The 25,089-nt window shown below is 37.1% G+C and overlaps 2 protein-coding genes across 10 annotated transcripts in view; one reads left to right on the forward strand and one right to left on the reverse strand.

The window, feature by feature from the left end:
• The window catches only part of bcar3 (BCAR3 adaptor protein, NSP family member), a 77,848-nt gene extending 64,205 nt beyond the window's left edge, over positions 1 to 13,643 (forward strand). For all 6 annotated transcript variants that reach the window (XM_077222752.1, XM_077222751.1, XM_077222753.1 and 3 more), the window contains 9 exons: positions 2,559 to 2,687; positions 6,326 to 6,765; positions 8,111 to 8,211; positions 8,666 to 9,384; positions 10,513 to 10,628; positions 10,774 to 10,945; positions 11,059 to 11,170; positions 11,254 to 11,460; positions 12,738 to 13,643. In XM_077222752.1, the coding sequence (XP_077078867.1) occupies positions 2,559 to 2,687; positions 6,326 to 6,765; positions 8,111 to 8,211; positions 8,666 to 9,384; positions 10,513 to 10,628; positions 10,774 to 10,945; positions 11,059 to 11,170; positions 11,254 to 11,460; positions 12,738 to 12,913 (2,172 nt within the window). In that variant the 3' untranslated portion in view covers positions 12,914 to 13,643. The remainder of the gene's footprint in view (positions 1 to 2,558; positions 2,688 to 6,325; positions 6,766 to 8,110; positions 8,212 to 8,665; positions 9,385 to 10,512; positions 10,629 to 10,773; positions 10,946 to 11,058; positions 11,171 to 11,253; positions 11,461 to 12,737) is intronic.
• Positions 13,644 to 14,458: 815 nt separating this feature from the next.
• The window catches only part of fnbp1l (formin binding protein 1-like), a 54,975-nt gene continuing 44,344 nt past the window's right edge, over positions 14,459 to 25,089 (reverse strand). Inside the window, exons 9-16 of one of the 4 annotated variants that reach the window (XM_077222759.1) lie at positions 21,487 to 21,690; positions 20,910 to 21,062; positions 19,087 to 19,196; positions 18,679 to 18,811; positions 18,359 to 18,453; positions 17,471 to 17,613; positions 16,623 to 16,781; positions 14,459 to 15,786 (exon numbers count right to left, since the gene is read on the reverse strand). In XM_077222759.1, the coding sequence (XP_077078874.1) occupies positions 15,779 to 15,786; positions 16,623 to 16,781; positions 17,471 to 17,613; positions 18,359 to 18,453; positions 18,679 to 18,811; positions 19,087 to 19,196; positions 20,910 to 21,062; positions 21,487 to 21,690 (1,005 nt within the window). In that variant the 3' untranslated portion in view covers positions 14,459 to 15,778. Of the gene's footprint in view, positions 16,782 to 17,470; positions 17,614 to 18,358; positions 18,454 to 18,678; positions 18,812 to 19,086; positions 19,197 to 20,909; positions 21,063 to 21,486; positions 21,691 to 25,089 lie in introns of all 4 variants that reach the window. The other 3 variants (XM_077222761.1, XM_077222758.1, XM_077222760.1) reach the window with 3 other exon arrangements.

Consider the following 25,089-nt stretch of genomic DNA (forward strand, 5'->3'; position numbering starts at 1 on the left):
AAAACCCAAATGAGTCATTCATCAAGCCACAAAAAGCCATGCAAAGCTACAGTGACAAATTAAAATAGGACTTAATAAAATACACAACAACATCATCTGGCTCTGGGTCCATGTTTGAGTGATGCAATCGATTTCATTAAATCTGTCAAACAGTTTCCACTACTGAGCACGCACACACAGACAGTTACTCATCGATTTTAATTACCTTTGCCCTTACATTGGTTTCATTTGACATATTACTCCATAGACCACAACTACAAAATTGAACAGGGACTTTTCCTCCTTGCACACAGATTTAGCTCGGGGTTACGCAGCAGTGCTGTGCTTGAGTACCCACTGCACACAACTACCAGCTACAGCACAAAGCTACCACTTTGGGTCTCTGAGGTTGGGTACCACACATAGCTGCCATTCCAAGCACTTAAACAAAAAGGAAACAAGAATACGCTTGAAATCCCCTTTCTGAAATATGTAACAGCCTCTTGTCTATAAGCTGTAACACAAGTGCAGAATGCAATTCACCCATTCACATTCAATAAAGCAATAAACCATTATAGTAATTTTACCATGTTAAAGAGTGTTTGGCACACCACAAAATTATCTTAGAAACACGGAATCTTTATATGCATATACATAATAATAATAATAAATTATTTGCTCAAATAATAGCCTTAAGTAGACTGCTTATGGTTGACAAGCAAAGTACACTTTCGATGTTTAAAATTTTTAAATGCTTTTGAAAGAAGTATCTTATGCTCACCAAGTCCGCATTTATTTAATCAAAAATAACAAAGTAATATTGTGTAATATTATTACAATTAAAAAATTCTGTTTTATATGTTCATATTTTAAAATGTAATTTATTAATGTATTTGCAAATCAAAATTTTTTCCAGTCTTCAGTGTCACATGGTCCTTCAGAAATCTAACATTCTAATATGCTTTCGATTGCTTTAACATAAACATACATAGAAAGATAAATTATAAAATTATTTATTCATTTATTTACAGTGCCCTTGTTGTTTTTTGACCGTGTTTTAAGGAATTTGCTTTGCATTGTGCGGGGCACCCTGCTTGATAGGTTAAAATAGATTTTTTCTGAAGTCTTAACAGTCACTCATTTTAATGCATCCTAGCTGAATAAAAGTCTTCATTTCTCAAAAAAAAACTATATGTACACACACACACACACACACACACACACACACACACACACACACACACACACACACACACACACACACACACACACATACACATACACATACACATACACATACACATACACATACACACACATACATACATACATACATACATACATACATACATATATATATTTACATATATATATACATATATATATACTTTGGTACTTTGGATATGACATCATGACTTCCTGTTAACTTCCAATTGCTTGCTCAATTGACATTTCCAAATAATTATGTCAGATTATTCACGGATGCTTCACTGCCCTTAACCCAATAAAACTACTACTACTCTATACTACTTGTCCTGTTAATGCAACGTATCCTGCAAGGAAATTATCTATACCGTTTAAAAATAATTTGTTAACATTAACCCATTAGGTTTCATAAACTAAAAATGGATGTTCTTCAGCTTTTATTAATATAGTAATATAGGTTATATGACATAATTTATAAATATACTAATATTCATTCATTGTTAATGTTCGTTCATAATACATTCGATGTGCAGTACACTGATATACCATTCCAAACACAGGCAGTAATTTTTGTCACAGGAGAGTATTAATACAGCTCATACTTTGTTGATAAACAACAGTGGCATGTGATGTTTGTTAAGACACAATGGAGTATTAATATTGCATAATCAGTGTATGTTGTCAGTGCTTAGCTAGGAATCAATGTTGAAACACATGAGAGTATAAAGTGCTATTTGTGCCAATTGTTTTTAAATTCTATTACAATCAGGTCACATGACTGAGTTATGTTATTGAGACAGTGAAAGTAAGAATGAAACGACATTGACTGGAAAGATAATGAACTATGCTTTACCAAGTAAGTAGATTTATGTCATTAGTGCAATCTATTAGTTCGAATCAAAGCTCATGTTTCACAGAAAATGACTAATCAGTCTATTTGTGTACCTAAACTCTAAAGTAATTACTTTTAAGCAGTTTAGTGAAAAGAACTATTCTCAAATTCCTAAATTGTGAAATCCACAGCTTTCCAACGAACCTGAAAAGTTCATGATGATTCAGAGCAGTGGGTGTGTGTTCGTGTGTTCAGGTAAAGGTACGGTATGCCCTGCGGATTCTGGAGGCGGAGACAGACAGGAAGAGGGAGGGACTTGGGCGTCACAGTAAACAGATCAGCACAGGAAGCAAGGGATCCATCAACCAATCAGATACTGAGTCACATAGCAAAAAGTAGGGAGGGGGTAAAAAAAAAGGGAAAAAAGAGTGGATACGAATAAAAGACTAACACCATATACTTAAATCATAGAGACAAACATACCATCTACGGTAGGGCCACCATGGCTCTAACATACTCTTCTGTTCCCATCTATGTGCAGTTTTCAAGGGACAAGTACATCATGGATGGACCACCGGAGAAGCTTCGAAGAGAATTAGAGGAAGAACTGAAACTAAGCAGTGAGGAACCACGGAGCCATGCCTGGTATCATGGAGCCATCCCTAGACAGGTACAGCTTTAAGAGGAGGGAGACGGGTGGGTGATCATTATCGGATAATGTTTGTTTTATGAGGCTCTCTGTGGCTACTCCGTTTCTGTGATTTAATATATATACATGTACAGTTACAATGTCTGAAATATTGTTCGGAAGTTGAATCTGGCAGACAGCGATGATCTTTCTGCTGTCAAAAGCATAGCTGAAGTCACACTGAAGTCATGCCTGTAGCTGGCACTCAAACATTCACTTTCTTTGTATAAAAAGATAATGAAATAAAGACATGTGGCCATGTTTGCTCCAGCTAGAGCTTAGAGAAAGACTTGATTAAGGTAAGAAATACACTGAGGATATGACTTGCATTAGATGTTCTTAATCCTACTATTTTGCACTTTTAGTTACTGTACTTATTATAATGCTCTTGCTAAGGTCAAAAATGATGAAACATGTAGATACATAGTTACCTGATAGGCATGTTGTGCAAAATAATAACCTATAAATAGTGTCTGACCTTTAACCTTTACGTGCAATTTTACTTGTGAAATTGCATATTGATGATTAGATGGTGGAAGTACGAAAAATCCCTTTAAACAGATATATTTAAGGCATATATGCAAATATACACTCAAAATGTATGCTTCTAACTTGTCTAAAATTGTGAAATGCTTTGACAAATATGGAGCAGAGAGTCAATTGTCCTCAGTAGTATAGCTGGTTGATCAATACTTGTTTTTTAACTGGTTTAACGGTGCCAAACACAACACGGAACAGAACAGGAAAAGCCACATTCACACCCAGACTTGCCCAAGATCAAGGAAAACAAAAGATTTCATTGAAACAAAACACAAAATCTGGAGTCGGGACTGTATGCTAGAGTGTAGTCAGCTAAGTAGTCAGACAAGACCTTAGATCAACTTGACAAACAACAAACCTACCAATAATGAAGTACATTTCACAGTGCTTAAAGGGACAGTTCAATTTTGTCATTTACTCACACTCAAGTTTTTCCAACCCTGTATGAGTTTCTTTCTTCTGTTGAACACAAAAGAAGATATTTTGAAGAATGTTGGTAATCAAACAGTTCACGGCACCCATTGACTTCCATAGTAGGGAAAAAAATACTATGGAAGTTAATGGGTGCCGTCAAATATTTGATTACCAAGATTCTTTAAAATATCTTCTTTTGTGTTCAACAGAAGAAAGAAACTCATACAGTTTGGAACAATTGAAGACAGACTTTTTAGGTGAACTATCCTTTTAAACACTGTATTTTGGACAGTTCATTTACACAAAGCTATATTCAAAAACAGCCATCAACAGTTTCTCATTGCGACAGACATCCCAGTGCTGACAGCTACAGATCCGCTCGTAGGAAAACCATGTACCCTGGCTCCTCTTTCCCATGCACCTTTGCAGGATATGTCCCTGAAACTGACAACTCATCCATCAACAATTGTTGCAGAGCAGAGTGGTTAATATAGTGATGAATCATGACTGCTATTTGACCTGAGGTGTATTTATTTAACGGCATCATATGATCAGAACTACCAGCATCCAAAATCAGGCTACTGCTGCTTACACCACAAATATACCAGTCACAATGGATCCTTCTCATTCATCATGGTTCAACACACCTTATAAATGACCTTAGAATACAATTTATCAGGTTCATGCGTAGAAAAAAATTATATGTTAATAAAATGTATATATATATATATAATAAAGATGGATATTTAGGAAAAAGAGGCCACTTAAGGAGACACTTTAAAATATATAATTGGATTAGACTGTCTAAATATTCATAAATATAACTACATGCATCACAGGTTCCCCCTAAAATATGATGCATGTTTGTGATGATTGATTGTTAATTCATTCTCTACACTTACAGTACATTACCTACCTATGTTAACAGGAATCAACAGTGTGACTGTAGACATGTATTCATTTGTTCTTTTGAGTGGTCCTTGGATCACTACACACCCTGTGATCAAGCATTTCCCTCTGACAGCATGTGGGCTGCAGTGTCTTTCAGCGGGACGAGTCTGACCTGCTCGGCTGAAGTTAAACAAACAAACTACAGGCGAGGGAAAAGAAAGAGACGCCATTGGTGTGAAATGGCCTGTGGTTAATTTCAAAATGTAAATTCCCGGCAGTGTTCTATCACTGTGGGGGGAAAAAACATGATGGATGGTAAAAGATGAAGACTTATTAATTATAGATGACAATGTTGGCAGAAACCTGTGAAACTACCACAATCAAATTAGTTTATTCTGCATATTTGGACAAACACGATGTACAGCCATAACTATCTGTGCATTTCTGTACAGTGAACCATAAACATTTTTGCTTCTGTTTTATACCATAAGACAGGCCTGAGAAAAGCTGTTTAGCACAACCATGAAAACAGTCATAAACACTCAGCGATTCTAATCAGACTTAATGACTCTTTTCCTGGTGCCACTGCTGATCCATTGCTCCAAACACACATGCTAACATTGATTTATTAGTGTTTGATCTCCTCATGAACACATTCTGGGAAGTAATATCAATGACATATAAACTTACATAAAACTAATCTAATCTTATATAAACTAATAAACTAAAGGCATAATGATATATTATAATGAATAAGGACGCACACACACACTTTGCCAGGCCACAAAAAAAAGAGAAGTTGTCACTGTTTGGCCTTAAATAAGCAAATGCTTAAGAGTCTTATCATTATTGCTGTGATTATTACGTTTCTAGCATTTTACATGTTTGGCAACAGTTCTTCTAACCCTAACTGATTGAGTGTGTAGCTTTTCATTTCTTAAACAACCATGTAGGAAAACACATCATGACCATATTCCAGGATCACAATGTCAAGATGCATCAGCTCAAATTGTGAAAAAATGGTTGGGAGGGAGCTCAGCCTCATGAATTGGCACAGTTCAGAGTTCAGACCTTAAATTCATTCAAAAGTCTTTGGGGTGTGCTGGAGGAGACTTTACAGAGTGCTGGACTCTTGCATTGTCAATAAAAGATGACCAAAAAATTGATGCACCTCTTGATTGAAATAAATGTTGTGGTGTTTTTACATCAAATCGATTTTTGGACAAGATCTTGTCAAATTACGGTTAGAAGAACTGTTGCCAAAACAAATAATATGCTAGAAACATAAAAATCACTGCAATAATGATCCAATGATAGACTCTTTAAATCCAAACAGCAACTTTCTTTATGGCCTGGAATTATTCTACACTGATTTTGAGTGATTTACAAACTGATTAATTAATATTCCAAATGGCTTCCTAACGTTCAGTTTGGAGAGGTAGTCCATCATTCTAAACTGCTTGAATGCACCAGTGAACCACAAAACCAAGAAATATCTAGGTCATGCCATGTATCACTGTCATAAAATTAGTTCTCTAATGTTTACTGAGGATGTATACATAATCTGATTAAACTGAATATCATAAGCACAAAGCTACATAAAAATTTATGAGAAGAAAAGCATCACTACCTTAAAAATGTTTAGGTCAAGATCCAACATGCAAAATACTTGAAACTACGGTAGGCAGGAAAATACAGTACATATAAAAGAGAGAGAAAAAAGCTACCACAAAAACATTGAAAATTGTGTGTGTGTGTGTGTGTTTGAATTGAAGGTGGCTGAAAACCTGGTCCAGCGTGATGGAGACTTTCTGATCCGAGACTCGCTGTCCAGCCCGGGAAACTATGTCCTCACCTGCCAGTGGAAGAACACTCCTCAACACTTCAAAATCAACAAACGAGTAGTAGCCATGAATGAGGCCTACTCACGCATCCAGTACCTGTTTGAGAAGGAGGGATTTGACAGTGTCCCCGCGTTAGTGCGATACTATGTGGGCAACCGGGAGCCGGTATCTGAGGTTGTCGGAGCGATTATCTTTCAGCCAATCAACAGAGCTCTGCCTCTGAGATGCCTGGAGGAGAAATATGGAGTTGGATGCATACGTGTAGAGGCGGGATACTCCGAGAGAAAGAGCCTGACTTCGAAACGGTTGAGTCTGAATATCATGAACGGACACACCCAGGATCACACCCTCAGCCGTGGGAACCTCCTCAGGTGAGAGAAACACAATCATATGGCCCTTTCCACTATTATTCAATGCCACACTTTACAGCCAAGAAGAAATACTCTGGGAGGCTTTTGAATCACAAACGTGAGGAAATAAGAGAGATTAATTAATTTGACTCATAATAGGATTTACTAATTATAGATTCTAGTTCTCAAACGGTTTGGTAGATTTAGCCTGTTCAGAATCTCTATTTAGGAAAAAAAATTAATTTGTAATCATGTAATTTAGCTGTCCAAAAAAGAGACCAATAATTAGTTTCTTTCATATTTTCAACACATGGCTAGACAGTAAACATACTTACGTAGTGGTCCCCTTAGTAAATGTTAGTTAACGCATTAACAGTTAACAATGCATTTATTACAATATTTATTCATCTTTCTTAACGTTAGTTCATAAAAATATAACCGTTTATTTTTAGTTCATGTCAGCTCAGGTTCATTAAATAATTAATAGATTATATTAATTCATGTATAAGTAGATGTTGAAATTAACATTAATTATGATTAAATACTTTAGAATTATTTTTCATCATTGATTCATTTTAACTAATGTTAACAAATGGAACCTTATTGTAAAGTGTTACCATTTTAGCTCATGTGATTTAAATTATGTTTCAATCTTTTTAAAGAATTTGAGGTTAAAGGAAATTCTGTGGTTTGACTGCCCTCATCATGAATTACAAAAGAAACATATCACAAATAAACAGTACTAGAAATACAATTTAATAATATTTGCATTATATATTTGGGGTCTACTCCGAAAAATTGTGATTTTACAAACTACTTTCAAATCTATACAATAAAATGTATATAATGTTGACAGCAATTATTGGATCTTTTGGTATGATTAGCAAATTCAATTTCTTAATGGCAATCTCTTAGAAATCCTTGACAGTTTTGCTCATAAGCGCCCCAACAGGAAGTAAAAAAGGCATTTTTCAAGCCATTTGCATTATTTATGCGGAAATATTCATGTTCATTTATTCAGTCCTGCAGTGTGTGACATCTTCACATTAATATAAAGAGATTTTAAGCATTAAATAAGTGAAAGTTTTACTTATTTGTGCAGATTCAGCATATGGGAGTCCTAACTTTTGGAAACGATGTGTCAGAATAGCTTTCAACCTCATCAATTTAAAAATGGTATTAAAATGATTGTTCAGATTGCATGAACTCACATTCATTCAGAGACTGCATAGAATTTGTACTTTCAAAAATTCATATCACACCACAGAACCTTTAAAAACTCAATTAAAAGTGGTGTCATCTTTGTCATCTTACTCTAAAAGATTGGTAGAGAAGACTTTAAGTGACCTGTCTTTCTCCTTCACAGCAACAAAGATAAATGTGGGAGTCAACCAGCATGTCTAAACCACGTTCAGGAGAGGAGACGGCCACTGAAGACCCATCAGTCGGAGAGCTTCCTCCCTATCGGTGAGTGCCTGTCAGCTCTCATCCTCCTTGATACCCCGTCACGCCTCCAGCCCTCCACTGATATGCACGTCTGACAGCCCTGAAAACCAGTCATCTTTCTCACATTCACTTTGTGCCAAAGCGAAAGTGATTCTCAAAGTCAAGCGGACGATATCGCCTTTGAAATTCACTTTCTGTTACTGATCGTTAAATGTGTGAAATGAGACGTGGGATTGAAATGCGAAATAAAATGTTTTGTGGAGAAGAATGAAAGTGGAGATGGAGATAATTTATGGAATAAATATGGTTATGCACAAAACGCAGCTTTGCTGTCCATGTCAGAATCCAGAGTGCTGAATCTGCATTGCCGTGCAGAATGCCAAAAGAAAACTTACACACAAAAGTCCATCTGTCTATTTTAATTTAAAAAAAAATGTGTGATATTATGGATATGAATGAATCCCTTTGCTTTCAGGCTGTAAACCCCAGGCTCAAGTTCGGCATATGGAGCTCCAGCCATGCCCCAAATCCCCAGTTTTCCGAACAGGAAGTGAGCCAGCTCTGAGCCCCACAGTGCCGCGCAGAATGGCCTTCGACACCCAGCTTGGCCAGGCCATTCGTGGATCTGACAGCCAGCTGTGTCCCAAACCGCCCCCTAAACCCAGCAAGGTTCCGGCTATGAGAGTATGCTGCACCCCGGGCCTGAAGACCCTCGCCCCACCAGTCCCCCCGGTAAAGCCCCACAAACAGCGACGGCAGCAGTCGGGTAGCTCATCGAGTCCAGAAGTAAGCTACTGTGATCTGAGTCCATGCAGCCCTGCGGATTGGGAAAAGATGAATGGCTCACATGCTAACAGCTATGTGGAGAGGTTAAAGACTGAGGAGGAGTTGAGGAGAATTGATAGCAGCATTAAACTAGATCGTAGCTCCTACCATAACGCCATTGAGGCCCTGGAACACGACAGTGAGGAAGACAACGAGGAGAATGTGGATGAAGAAGAGAATGGCAAGAAAGGTTTCCAAAGACCTGTGATTGAAACTGAATCAGCATTCAAACCTGGTGACGTCAACTTCCGGCTTCTACCAGTGGAGAACAAACCATTGGAGATGACAGTGCTGAAGAAAGCCAAAGAGTTGTTCATCAGTCAGGATCCAAAGACCATCGCCAAACACATCCTGAAAGCAGACTGCCAGGTAATATTAATGATGAGTCTTTGAAGTCAACATAAAATCTAAATGAATATTTATTATTTTCAATCTGTCAACATTCGCTAATGCATTAGGTGTCCTGAATTAAAAGTTAATAGCATTTTTTACTCTAGATTGTTAATTTATAAAAATACTAGTACTGTCAAATCAATTAATTGTGATTAATCGCATCTAACATAATAACTTATTATTTGTTTAAATATATGTGTGCATATATATATATATATATATATATATATATATACTGTATATGGATATATAATATGTACACACATATATTATATAAACACAAACTTTTATGTTAGATGCAATTAATCAATTTGATAGCACTAAAATACACATTGCTCATTATTAATTTACGTTTGTTCATAATACTTGAAACGTTAAAAATGTGTAAGTTTATGTAGAAAATAACATAACCAACATTTACAAAGGTTTTAAATGTATAGCTCATGATACCTAATGCATTAACCAGTGTTAACAAATTTGACCTTCATTTGGAATAACCATGCATTGTTTTAGGAAACGCTTGCTTGTAATGCAACTTAAATGTCAAAATTCAAAACGGTCTATCACAAATTGTTTATTTGATGGCTTTCGATTTCAAAAAATTTGGAGGGAGAGGGATAAAAAAATGAAAACGAAACAACAACAAAGGAGAAAATCGAGAAAGATGAAAACAGAATTAGGGATAGTCATCCACACCTACTTAATGAATTCAATCATGACCGACAGGTCTGTAATTACGCTCTGGTTATGCGAGTCAGCCTATTCAGGATGAAGACTGGTTCTTCCAGCCAACCAGAGGACAAGACCACAGTTGTGCCACACAGCCAGGGCTAAATGTAGATGAATCCAATTAAAAAGCCTTTTATAACATGTGACTCTCCACATTTCGCACTGCTTCTGAAAGAGGCTCCAGATTGTTGTCTGTGTATTTGGGAATGAAATCCTAAACTGGCAGATTATGTCAGTCACAGGACCAATGTTATGGATGAAAGAACATCCACCCAAATTTAGAAACCCTTCACAATCACAGATTAGCTTCTGTGCAATACTTTCGACTCTGGATGTTACTACCTTTGATGCAAATGCTGTGTGTACATGCTGCAGGTTGCCAGGATCCTGGATGTTTCTGAGGAGCTGAAAGCTCAAATGAGCGTGACCTCTGGGCTGGAGTTGGTGACCCTTCCTCATGGGAGACAGCTGCGGCAGGACCTCATGGAAAGGTAAACGGATGCTGTTAACACGTGATCTATAAAGCAGATTTCTGATGATATACAAGGAGGACAACTCTTTCAGAGAAACATTAACTCAGTCACATGCATATATAGGCCACACATTTAACATGCATGGCTGGTTCTTCTTAAAAAGGCATAACACCATGGCAATTGGAGTTGCTGTGGATATCCTGGGGTGTACAGGAAGTCTGGAGGAGCGAGCAGCCACCCTAAACAGGATCATTCTGGTCGCTCTAGAGCTCAAAGACTCAATGGGAGATCTTTATGCCTTTTCCTCCATAATGAAAGCACTGGACATGCCTCAGGTACTCAACAGCTCCTTCTATCTTCCACTTTCGGTTGACTTGCGCTAGACTTTTTTCCCTCTCTTTGTGCGGTCAACAAGCTTTAATCTGCGTGATCTTTCTTGAATGACCAGATCACCAGACTGGATCATACGTGGACTAGCTTGCGGCGAAAATATACACAAACTGCCATTATTTATGAGAAATCTTTGAAACCATTCTACAAAGGACTCTATGAAGGAAGTGGTGAGTTTTTGACAATAAAGCATGTTTAATGCCCTTTATACAGTAGGTCACCTGTAACTTAGTTCTTGTTCTTGTCTTTCCAGCTGAAATCCCACTGAGCAATGCCAGTGTCCCGCTGCTAATGCCGCTGCTCACCTTGATGGAGAGGCCTGCAGTCACCTTCGAAGAGATGGACGTCTGGGAGAACAATGACCAAGGCTGTGAAATCATGTTCCGGCATCTGGAAGGAGCTCGTGCTGTTGCACGCAATGCGGACACCTACACCTGCAATGCACAGCGGATCCTCCAGGGTAAGAAAGGACATAAGTCATTTCGGGAGGAACATGTGGTGCTTTACTTTGAGGGAATTGGTGCGCAAAACACATTGAGCTGTTCAGGTCGTTGTGTTAATATCCAAAAGAAAATTAGCATTTGAATCATGGGTTCCCTCAGGAAGTTAAAAGGTAAAAGGCCTAGCTAGCTAAGATAGCTTGTTTTGAATCACTCAAAAAAAACACTCAAAAAACATGATCAGTTTCAATTAGTCCAAGTAATCTTCTAGAGCAGTGATTGATGCTGAACATGATTCAACTACAGAACAAGTCATCAATACTTTAGTCACGCCTGAATCATAATGCTACAGTCATGTGTACTTAAGGTTTGTGAGACTTAAATCGGTGTAATTACAGACTAGTTGTTTATATAACAATTACATATTATGTTGTACTAAATGTTAAAATAAACTGATAAATGAAACTTTACAATTTGTATAATTAATGAACAATACAAAGCATTTATTCATTTAGGTTAATTTTTGTATGTAGTATACCAATACATTTTTAACATTTCAAATTGTATAAATTAAAATTAGCTAAAGTATGAACCAACATGAATTCACAGTAAACAATAGTATATTATTAAAGTTTTTTTTTTAAGTGACATGCGAAGGCCAAGTATAGTAACCCATACTCAGAATTTATCCACTGCATTTAACCCATCTAAGTTAGTACATACATGTTAGCAGCAGTGAGTACTGAAAACACACTGCAAACCGTAGACACACACACACACACACACACTCGGAGCAGTTTGCAGCCATGTTTGCTGCGGCGCCTGGGGAGCGATTGGGGGTTATGTGCTTTGCTTAAGGGAACCTCTGTCATTTCACCTTCAGGTTACCAGTATGACTCTCTAACAATTAGGCCACGACTAAAGTCCAACACACCTATATCAGAGAGAAACTACTTCTGAAAAAAAAAAAAATATATATATATATAGGGCGGGACTTGATTTCATCCTCGGTTATTGACTGGATCGCATGAAGTTGGGAGTTGCTAACTAAATGGCAGCAGATCTGAATGCCAGTTGGGGAGGGTATTTAGTGAGACGCGTCATGAAGAGAACAGAGATTGTTTCCAGGGGGAAGGGAGGTTAACATTGTTGATTAAAAATCATGAGGGAATATTAATGTACAAAAAATAATGATGTGAACAAATAAATTATTTATAATAAACACTACATTCTGTAAAAAAACATTAAGAATTTTTTGATGTCATGGCGACTTAATGATATTTCATTTTCTCTCCAGACTTCCAACCTAATGATGACATGTTGGAGGTCTTGAGGACTGATTTCCAGTTGCGTCTGCTCTGGGGCAGCAGGGGGGCGGCCGTGGACCAGACAGAGCGATACGACAAATTCAAACTCATCCTCACGGCGCTGTCTAGAAAACTTGAGCCTGCGGTCAAACACACAGAACTCTGAAAAATGAGGCACGCACTTTGTACAGTATATTAGACTCTCTGAGCAAGCAGAAACTGTTGAACCTCTCTGGAGGCAGGCCAAAGGTCGTCTGACTCTGTACCTAAAAAGGATGTTCTCTAACATAACGTGAGCTTCAGAAGATCACATGGAGCTTGCAAGTTGGAAGCCATTCATGAGCACAAATGTCGCTTGTCTATGGAGAGCTACTTTCTTCCATATGCACCTTCCACAGGTGTGTTGTGCTCCACACTTATGACTAGTGAAATGGGCAGGTACCAGTTTTACCTTCAGAAAAAAAAGAAGGAACAGTATGTAGAATATATCTAATGTTCAATACATTATCCACCCTAAGAAATAAAGATAAAGTTGGAGGCAGAGAACACTTCATGAAGTGTGTGTATGTATGTATGGGGGTCAATTACTTGACATGAAGTGATGGATTAGAGAAGACTGGAATTATGGATTACACCTTCAAGACAAATTTTCAGCACTGTGAAGGAACAGGATATAGTAAAGCTTGTACACTTTTAGAAATGTCATGAAACCCATCGGTCAAAGCAGTGTTGATCAGTTTAAAAATCCCACATGGAATAGAATGTACATAATCATTAGTGAACGCATGTGAAGGCTAGTTTGTGTAATATATTGTATGAAGTATTATTGACCTGTAAATAGTCACCCATAAATTAAATATTCTGAAAAATATTAAATAAACATCTAATGAATGGTTTTTAATTGTTATAGAAATGTTTTCATATATGGGGTCAGTGAGATTTCTTTAAAGCAAGGATGCATTAAATTGATCAAAAGTCACCATAAAGATCTTTATAATTAATTTATTTTTAATTTAATTTCTATTTTTTATTTTTTATTAACGCCTTCTATTTCAAATAAACGCTGTTCTTCTGAACTTTATATTCAAAGTTTCTGGGATTTTTCTTTTATCAGTTTCCACAAAAATATTAAGCAGCACAACAGTTTTCAACATTGATAATAATAATATTAATAAAATGTCTCTTGAGCATCAAATCAGCATATTAGAATGATTTCTGAAGGATCATAAAACACTGGAGAAATGATGATGAAAATGCAGCTATGCCATCACAGGAATAATTTATATGTAAAAAAAATTATATATATATATATATATCCGCACAGTTATTTTACTTTTTTTTTAAACTATTTTTCAATAAATGCAGCCTTGGTGACCCTAAAATGTCTGGTTTAAAACATTTTCTAAAAAAAACTTACTGACCCAAAACTTTTGAACGGTAGTATGTGTGTGTGTGTGTGTGTGTGTGTGTGTGTGTGTGTGTGTGTGTGTGTGTGTGTGTGTGTGTGTGTGTGTGTGTGTGTGTGTGTGTGTGTGTACAATCCATGATGCACTGCATATACCCTATTTACAGATTAGAAACCTTGGTTCCTGACAAACAAAAACCCAGCAATAGCGATGAAATACAATGTGCACTGTAGGAATGTAAACAAAATACATTATACAAGCTAAACACAAAAAGAGTGAAGAACTCCAATAAATGACAGGCAGGATGAACGAGACAAACAGACATAAGTATTTATTTCTCGGTTGCTCTTGCTCCAACACAAACCCTAGTATATAGTGGTCAACGTTGTCTTACTGTACAACACATTCACACAAAATCAAGCCTTCACATCTGACATCATTCACTCCCTAATAATCCAATTCAAATGCAACAGGGTAAAAAGTGCATTGGTTAAGACCAGGGTCCTACTGAGAACAGAGTTCAGACAAGAAGAAGAACTGGTTACAAAAAGAGTACGGCACGGTTCTTACAAGCAAAGCCTGGAAGTAACTCGTTTGGTTAAAAAAAAACCCTTAGAAAACAAAGTCACAATAAAAACATTCATTCTGAAATAAAGATGTTAATACATACAGTTTAATAATAAAAACTAACTAGGTATATACATATGCATATATGCATCCATATGCATACACCGTTTTATATGTAAGAATCACATTCACAAATACACGCACTTGAGATCGAATTCTGGAGACGTGTGGTCCTTGTTAGTTACAGTGAGCATGTTCTTGCACATGTGAAACCAGGAGCTGGACTAGATGGAGAAAGCTCCACAAAAAGCTGGCAGCCCAAGAACAAGCAGTTTTTTTTGGGCATAGAGGATCAGATAGACCCCTATATGCTTTTAGTTTCCATACAGAGGGCTGTAATTAAGGCAGAGATGATGGGTTGGTGTTCATAGGTCCTCGCTGGCATTTCCTCCGCTTGTTTTATATGGTGTTGGGTCCCCCTGCTGGCCAAATGCAGAACTGCACCAGGCTCCTGCCATCCAGCAGACTATGCAAAGGGGGCGGGGCCAGTGGGTGGATGTTGTGTGGGGACTGTTGCATTGGCTACTGTAGCACCATGCTTCCTTTACTCTGATTGGTCATGCTTTAGAGATTCAGATCATGGTTAACATGGAATGCATCAATGAAGAAACGTAGTCAAAAGAGAAACGGACACAGAGACAAGACATACGTAGTTGAGATTAGTGGTTAAACCTATTAAGGGATCAATTTGTCAGCACGGAATGAGGAAGAAAAAGGCTGTGGATCATGCAGGTGCATGTTATGATGAACATGAAATGATGGTACAGGCAAAACATTCCCCTGAATATATTAGTGCCAGGCAACGACTCTCTTTAGGTTCTCCAATATCCCTGGAATGTCTGCTGTAATGGAATGATGTTAATGGTCATGACAAACAGCATGCAAACATGCAACCTGCCCCAACACAATCTCGGTCTTAAAATCGCCCCACCGCCCCACTAACAGACCCACAGCAGTGAGCCCCGTCCACCAAACACCACAGAACCCCACTCATCCAATCAGGAACCTGTAGCCACAGAGAGAAAAGAGAGGACAGAGTCATTGACAGGTCCACCGACAACAAAGATTTACCAGAGAGAGAAAAAAAGATAGAGGGCGCTAGTGAGCCGTGCTGCTCTCAAGTTCCACATTGTTCTTGGATGATTTTTTATTATATCCCAAATTAAAAAGGAAGTTGTGACACTACAAGTTTAACGAGAAGAGTAGCACTCGCAGAGAGAGTTGAAGTGAAACAGGTTTGGCGCTATGATGAGGGGAAATTTTGCTACAAGGACATAACACTTGGAAGAAAGGAAACCGCATGAACTGAAAGATCAGAAGTACATCAATGTATCCTCATACTGAATAGTACAAATGATTGGACTGTAGTAACAATGCAGAGATGCTCCGAGTAGAGTGTACTTAAGTTTCAACATGTATAAAAACACATAAATCTTAACAATTAAGAGCTGATTAAAGTTTGACAAGTTCTCTCACGAATATAATGAGGAACTCATCTCTCAGACAAACAGACACTTGAAAAGGAGCCTATACATTTTGTTCAGTTTTGCTTCAATGATATAAAACTGATTAAAACGCTTATTAAAATGGAATAAAAAGCAATAAAAATCTCTACAAGTCTACAGATTGATCCGCTGTAGCAGTCGCAGTGTAGAGGAAATACAGTCACTTTCGACAGTGTGAGTGTGTTTGTCCTCGGGCTCACACAGTGAACAAAAAGCATATGGCAGTCAGCCGAGCTGCACTTGATGAGTCACGGTAAATCTGACACACACTCCCCCATGTACGATGTCATAACTAGGTGGTGCTGCCGTGGGTGATGTCATATGTAGGTGACCGCACCTTTGCTGTTTTTCTCCAGTGTGATCTCCACGTAGGACGTGGGGACGTATCCCTCCACTCCGCTATTATTCCGAACCCGCGTCCACCCGTCGCCTTTATCTTCCTCTATGACGTACAGCACCTCGTTCTCGTTCATAACCAACGTGCCTTCGTTAGAGCCTGAGGAAAAAACATATTTTAATACCTTAACCAGTGTTCTGAAATGAGGAGGTGAAGTTTTATTTAAATAAATCAAATGTTAATTCATGTCCCAGTGACACTTAATGTTGTCACATGTTCCTGGTTAAATAAACATAACATTGTATAAAAATTTACCAAATACAATTCCATTTTGTGTTTTTACATGAATTTATGTATACTTAGTTATAACAAATAGAACATTAATAACATTGTTAAAGGCAGTAAAAATTGAAACAATATATTTTATTTGTGAACTGATATTCAGATTTTTTTCAGATCATCAGTCATCTAGCTCAGTAAACACTGGTCACAGACATGAAGATGCACCTGATCGCTCACTAAATCCCCCCACACTCATCGTGTTTTCAGGACATTTCATGTTTGATTTTGACATGACAAAGCGGTGATATCCCAAGTTGTTTACTTATTTTTTAAATTAGTCTCACATTTATGCTTCCATTAACATATAGCATAAATCTTTATGTAAAAGCACTTAAGTGAATTATTTAGTAAAAATCTGTCATTTTGTTGTATAGTAATTCCTGTGGGCAGAATTGGTTGGTAAAACTGTTTTTATGGATCTTTATACTCAACATTATGCCACAATGTTGTCGACAGCGCTTAACTCGTCCTAAACGAGGAACATTTAAAGCAAGCTGTTTTTGTACCATCAAAAGAGTAGAGAGCTTTGCAGTGGCCGATGGCAGGGAGAGGATCGTCATCGTCAAACTCGTCATCAAATTCGTGAGGGTCTGGCTGTGGTGGAGACCGATGCTCCTGACTGTGATCATCTGTGTAACTGCCTTCAGGGCTGAAAGACAGGAGAAAAACAACAGCCATGCATCAAAGTAGCCTTTATGTTCAGAGGCGGCGGTGTGACGTGTGGATGCACAAAGCACTGATGAAATGATGGTTTGGCATCTTTTGTTTTCAACTAAAGTGTTACATAATGAGAAGCTGCTGTTGCACTGATACTAGTTGTATATCTTTTGGTTTACGTACATCGAATATACTTTAAAGTGTAATTTATTCCTGTGATGGCCAAGCTGAATTCTCTGCATTATTAAGTCTATTAAGCATCATTATAAGTCTTGAGGGTCAAATGATCCTTCAGAAATCAATGTTGAAAACAGTGCTGCTTAATATTTGAGGATTCTGTGAAGGATAGAGTTAAGGAACAGAATTTATTTGCTAGTTTTAACATTGTAAACATATTTACGGTCTTTGCTGAATAAAAGTATTAATTTCTTTAAAAAAGAAAAATGTTTACTGAGCTCAAACTTTTGAACAGTAGGGTATATTTCTATGATTAGCAGAAAATAAACATTCACTGTAATTTAATATATATATTTCCATGTCGGGTTTATGATCCATCAACCTCTTTAAATCGCTGCTGTGCCTTTCTACTCATTTAGATTCAGCAAGAACAGCTCAATAACTCTTCTACGAGTGGGTTTCAGGCACTCATTAAAGGGATGACCGTATACAGGATATATACATTATATAATAGTCTGTCTATATTGAGAATGCAGATAATATAATCAGGAAATCCAGACCTCTCTCTGCCGTGGGGTGTGTGGTGGTTCACATCCGCACTGGGCCGCCGCTCACCACGGGATCCATGCTTCCCTTCAACCTCTGCCAGCCAACTCTGAGATGAAGTGAGACAGGTGAAGAGTGATTCATGTCCAACTAAATAGTCATTTTCAATCATTTCATGATGCAGCATCCGCATTATGTCCATTCCTCCACTAGATGGTGCTGGCACACAGAGCTGCTCAGCTGTTTTATCTCAAATTTATCCAGATGTACATTCCCGGAGGCTGTGCTTCCTTATAAGACTGCAACAATAAAGTCATTCCTCTGGGAAGTTTACCTCATTTTTATGGATCTCAGAGCGGAGTTTCTCCATGTTGCATATGGTCTCTGAAATCTTGGGCTGGAGACTTCCGGGATCTCCCATCTGCGGATTCTTCTCATAGACATCTTTCATTTTGTTAAGAGCATCTCTGTGACAAGGACAATTGTGATTTTGAGATATTATTCTCTAGCTAATTAATAGGTTTTAAATAGTTTAAGCTGTTATCATAAATCGATACAAACAAACAGAAAATAATAATAGCCATTGAATAAATAAATACAATTCAAATACATTAAAATAAATTGCTAAATTAAAACACTTTTCCAGCATTAGATGGTTTTAAGCATGTAATAAAATTCTGGTCTTTCTGCTCATGTGAAGAAATTAGGAAAAAGAAAGTGAGCAGCATGCTTTATAATCTACCTTTGGTCCATTTCTTTCTGTAGTTCTTTGTTTAGCTCATCGATCCTCTGTTGAAGTTTTTTGCGTCTCTGTTCAGGGGGAAGATGGCTGAGATCCTCTAGTGTTGGCGCCTGTACAAATATAGGTTATTCCAGACACAGTTGCAGTGCACATGCTATACAGTCGCTCTAGAGAGAGATGTCCTTCCTAGAGCTTAATGGGCCTGTTAGTTTGCATACATTCCAATTTTGCAATTCATCTGAAAGTTTATAAACATTTAGCCACACTACAAGAAAGACATCTTTAAGCTGTACAGCATGAGGAAGGAGGGGGTTTCAATGCAGTCATAGCGACCTAGATCTAAACACTCAAGTCTATTTTCAAACTTCATATCTATACTACTGCAGTTCAATACACACATCACTTACCAGCTTTAAAGACCACTGAGAGGTTAAGGTTAGGTCACGCCATTTCAAAAAGAAACAAAGACAACAAATCGCTCATCAACATCAGTCAATCGAATACATTTTGACTGATGATTTTAGTCAAGTTCACAGAACGGCACCATGAGGATAAACCAGGTCTTAATCGAGGTCTGACCTACTGCAGTTCATGTTAGTCTAACATTGTTAATACCACGAAAGAGACATTTTGGAATTCTGGTTAAAAACCTGAACCAGCCTGAAACCACAACCTCATCTTTGTTTTCAACATTTCTGTTTAAGCTAGGTTATAAGGTAGAAGCTAAAAACAGGTAATATAGTGGGATTTGTTTTTCGAATCAGTTATTCTGAACTACTAGGAAAAGGTCGGCAGAGTGTTAGAGTTCCCACCACAACAGATTATTTAACTAATGACAGCAATCCAATAGTAACTTGATACATTTGCACAATGATGTACCAGGCCAAGAACATGTTAAGGAAACAAAGATGACGCTTGTGAGATTTCAGAATAGTTGTATTCGGATAGTTAAAAAGACGTTCACAAATATTAAACCTTGGCAAAAATGTCCTTGCGTCCTCATCAAACTGTATGTGAGCGGTCATCTTTCACTCTGTTGTTTACAAAAGGATGGACTTGTACTCTTTGGAGATAATTGAAATGACTTTGATGGGCATTTTTCTACAAAGAGATTTACAGCTGGATGTTAAACATTTTTGGTAAACAAAATCAGTTTGGTATTTATCCAAAAAGCTTTGTTCAGGATTTAAAAGATCTTCCTCAAAGGAGTTTTTCGAAACCGTAAATCTCCCAGATTGTACTCATGTATATTCAGAAGAAAACTCCCTAATATTTGTAAATGTATTCCCCATTTTTCCCTTCTCATGTCTGTTTCACGGTGTGTTCACAATGACATCGATTTACAGAGTTCAAGTGATTACAAGTCATTACTTTTCAATAAGAGAAATGAGCAACAGCAATCATCTCAATGTAAAAAAGTTTAGTTGCACACAAAGCAACTTGTAACATCAATGTCAGTGTGAACAGGTTTACAGAAAAGAGCTAATGAGCTGTATTAAGTAATATGCAAACTTGCATGCGCTTTTAAAAATAAAGCAAGAAGAAAGAAAAAAAAAAGAAAAGAAAAAAATCACCAACCCAACACTTCCACCACCGTGTTTTACTGCTTTACGCAACAAATTAAACTTAAAAAAAAAATTATGGGCACAGCTCTTTGGACCCAGATAAAGCCTTATTCCTTCACTCAAAACAATCATATTTCGCTGTTTCCTCGCGTGCAGGAATTAGCTAAACCTTGGGTGAGAGAAACCGGCCCAAGCGCCAGCGGCAAGCGCTAATGTCATAATCACTGCAAACCCACACACACCAAGGCCGACTCTTACCCCTCTTCTCACAGTTCGGAAGGATGGAATCTTAGATTTTGCATTTCTCACTTCAGATAGATGGTTAGCCTTTCGCTCTTTTGCGAATTTAGGAGGCTGGATATGGCCAGAGGGAATACTTGGGCGGGAAGGAGGAGGGTTGGATGGGGGAAGCTGGGACAACAAAGATTTAAGGTGAACTAATAACCAAACACAAACAAACGAACACGCAAATCTGTAAGCCCTAGTTAAATGACTGACTGAATGAAGTCTAGCTTCTTAAATGTAGCTTTATAAGCAAGTATTAACTTTCATTACAATGAAGGGTTTCTTTTTTTTAAAAAGGAACTGCTTTCAAGGGAGAGAAAAAAATGTGAAGTAATGTTCTTAAAAAAGACAAAAAGGTCAGGAAGTTTTTGTAGGTACTGACAGCATAGTTCTGAAAGCAGAAGTTAAAGTTTTACCTAGCCATATAATCCTTTACTGTTCACACAAGCCAAAGCAGAGCGCCTGACGGTCACACGGGCTTTTAACTTATTACCTATTCTAAGCAAATGAGCTTTACAATGGAACAGAAGTTGCTGAACAATGAAAATACCTTGGGTTTCTTCCCAAAAAGCCAGAGTTTGTTTTTGGTCCTGCTAATCGCGTGTTTGGGGTCCGGTTTGCTTCCCTCTGTTTTGGGGGTCCCAATGGTGCTATCTGATCCTGTTCGCTGGATGTTCTGACTGAAGTCCTCAAAAGGGAAATCAACCGGGGGTTCAAACCCCGACTTGAACGACTCCACTACGATCCCAGAATCCTGTGGGACAACAACAATATGCTTAGCATGCTTGATATGCTTTATTTAGAGTCAAGTGCAAATATAATACACTACCTTTCAAAAGTTTTTTTAAAGAAATAAATATTTTTATTCCGCAAGGATGCATTAAATTGATCAGAAGTGACAGTAAAGGCAATTATAAAGTAACAAAAGATTTCTATTTTAAATAAATTGTGTTCTTTTGATCTTTCTATTCATTAAAGAATCCTGAAAATATGATCACAAAATGTTTCAACAAATATAAATATATATATATATATATATATATATATATATATATATATATATATATATATATATATATATATATATATATATATTAAGCAGCATAACCGTTTTCAACATTGATAATAATAATAAATGTTTTTGGGAACCAAATCAGCATATAAAAAGGATTCTAAAAGATCATGTGATAATGAAGACTGGAGTAATGATGCTGAAAATACAGCAAAAATAAATATATATATTTTAGAATCTATTCAAATAGAAAACGGTTGTTTTACAGCATTTTGAACAAATAAATGTAGCCTTGGGGACCATAAGATATTTCTTTCAGAAACATAAATATCTTACAAGCCCCAAACTTTTGAATGGCAGAGTAAATTTCATTTAAACAAAAGAAACACATTTCCTTGAACACTGTCATCAATATAACATACCTCTTTCTCGACTACTACTAAACATTTATTTATTTGCCCTCTTGAACATCAACTCTCAGCTCAGTTACTTGGCTAACCTTAGAAACAGTAACACAACCTTCTGGTTACCAGTCCATACCTGTAGCAGTAATATTGTTTAGAGGAAAAAAAATATGCAACATCGCATCTTTGGAGAGAAAAAAGACTATGAAGTTAAAAAAAAAAAGAAAAAAAAGTGTGATTTAAGTGTGATATGAAGGACCAGTGAGTACTATAGTGTTTGTAAACTGTGAGAGTAGGCACAAGGAAAAAAGGATAGCTGCTCTGGGATGACTGTGTTTGACCAGGGTGTGGTAGCATTACAAAAGAGCCCTGGCTTCATGTCACCCGTTTAACAGCCTCTATGAGGCTCTCTTGACCTCAGGATTCGAGCAGAGGGCATTAGAAAATCCCAAAACACCGTAAGCAAGCCCATAAATAAAACAGAATCAGGTCATAATCAAACCCTAATGGTTCGTCATTGGCCAGGTCAAGTACCGACCATTGGAGTCAGGAAAATAAGGAGAAACTAGGAAAAACAAGAGTGGCATGGTGTTATGGGTGTTACTAAAGAAACTGATCATTTCTAAGTCTGAGGATATGAACAGCTCTGAGTAGAATCTTCAAGCTGCCACCTTAAATTACAGTAATTCGTCAAAACGTAAACGCATAATTGTTCCAAGAATAAAGAAAGAGTCGTGCATAAATTAGTTGGTATTTCAATCCTAAAATATTTAAAAGATCTGAAGGGGTATCCTATCCTAGCTAGTAGTTGCTCAATAGTTTTGTAATACGTACAGATTGTTATATGTTCAACATGAGCAACTACATCTGGTCAGAAAGTCGGTAGGGCCATTAACTTAAATTGATTCACACACCCACTTGAGGCTGCACATATAGTTGTTCATAAATAATAGAGATTCTCGAAATGAAAGTTGCGATGGAAAACTTGCTAAAAAATGGATAGTGGGAGGCTGGAAGTATCAGTATATAAGGCTTAGGCTACACCAAAAGTTACTTTTAGCTTATTTATATAAAAAGCTCCAAGGTATTACATTTTACTAAGAACAGTTTGACTCCAAGTTAAAGCATTTCTAGGAAGTTCTATATACATTTTGTTCAAAGTCAGTAAGTTTTTCCTTTCAGCAAAGATGTATTAAAATGTATCAAAAGTGACAACTTTTACACTGTAACATAAGATTTCTATTTCAAAATATATGCGGTTCTTTTGAAATTTCAAAAAATCCTGAAAAAAAAGTAATCACTGTTTCCACAAAAAAGATCAAACTGTACAACTGTTAAACATTGATATTAATAAATGTTTCTTGAACAACAAATCAGGATATTAGAATGATTTTAAGGATCATGTGACACTATAGACTGGATTAATGACATCACAGGAATAAAATTTATTTTAAAAAATTTTTAAAGGTGAACTTATTTTGTTCAAAGTTAACAGAATTTAAATAATGAATCAATATATCATCAATCTTTCTCACCGTGATCCACTTTGGTAAGTCAATTGAAAGTGTTTATAATTTAGACCCAGCGGGATGATTTTCATGGGAAATTGTGTACATGCGTCACTCGTCTGTGCGTGTCACATCACATCCGGTAAATAAAACAAATTTTCTCCAGCTACTTTGATGCGTGTATGGTGTGGGAGCGGCATAGGTTAGTTGTTACAACAAGTGAGAAAGGTTGACATGGAGCAGCTGAACCTCAAACTAAACCTACAACAGAACAGAGGAGAGTCTGCTGGCAAAAAGAGAACATAGCTGAGCTCGTAATAAAACTGTTCTAGAACAGATCTATCTATTCATCTGCACAGTCGTGCAGAGCCGTAGTACAACCAAAACAATGTTCTGCCGTAAAATGTATGCAGTTTTGTTTAACTGCTAGAAAGCAAAAAAGTTATATAGTGTGCCTTTAAATTGTAATATTTCACATATTGCAGCTTTTACTGATCATAAAGGAAGCCTTGGTGAGCATAAGAAACATAAAAATACCTTACCATCACCAACCTTTTGAACGAGTCCAGGACAGAAAAAGAAAGAAAGAGAGGGAGAACTAAATGGGGCAGATAAAAATGTAATCAGCGGTTGCGGTGCCACACAAGACCTTTTCATAAGCATCAGCGCTGGCGACAGCACTAAGAAAATGAGCAACTTATGATTCTCTCATCCTCCCATGCTCCCAATCATCCACTCCCTCACTTCCTCCCGCCTACTCGCCGTCTCCAATACTCCCTTCTTTCAATCAGTGTAGTGGACTGGAGCTATCATCAATATCATAGGTACAAAATGACATCAGGGAGAAGTGCTTTACATTTGAGCATACCTTAAGTTCATAATGGAGTGTAATAAGTTACAAAGGGATGAAGGGTGGTAATCAAAGCACGGTAGATGTTCAGAAGTTCACAGTCAGTAAGACGTTTTGTTTGTTTTTGAAAGAAGTCTCTTGTGCTCACCAAGGCTGCATTTATTTGATCAGGAATACAGTAAAATCAGTAATATTATTAAATATTATAACAATACAAAATAACTGTTTACAATTTTTTTAAATGTAATTTTATTCTTTTGATTGCAAAGCTGAATTTTCAGCATCATTACTCCAGTCTTCAGTGTCACATGATCCTTAAGAAATCATTCTAATATACCGATTTGTGGCTCAATAAACATTTCTTATTAACAATGTTATA

The sequence above is a fragment of the Siphateles boraxobius genome, unplaced genomic scaffold, assembly GCF_051911475.1.
Source record: "Siphateles boraxobius isolate OS27281-9 unplaced genomic scaffold, OSU_SipBor_1 9, whole genome shotgun sequence".
Classification (NCBI taxonomy): Eukaryota; Metazoa; Chordata; class Actinopteri; order Cypriniformes; family Leuciscidae; genus Siphateles; species Siphateles boraxobius.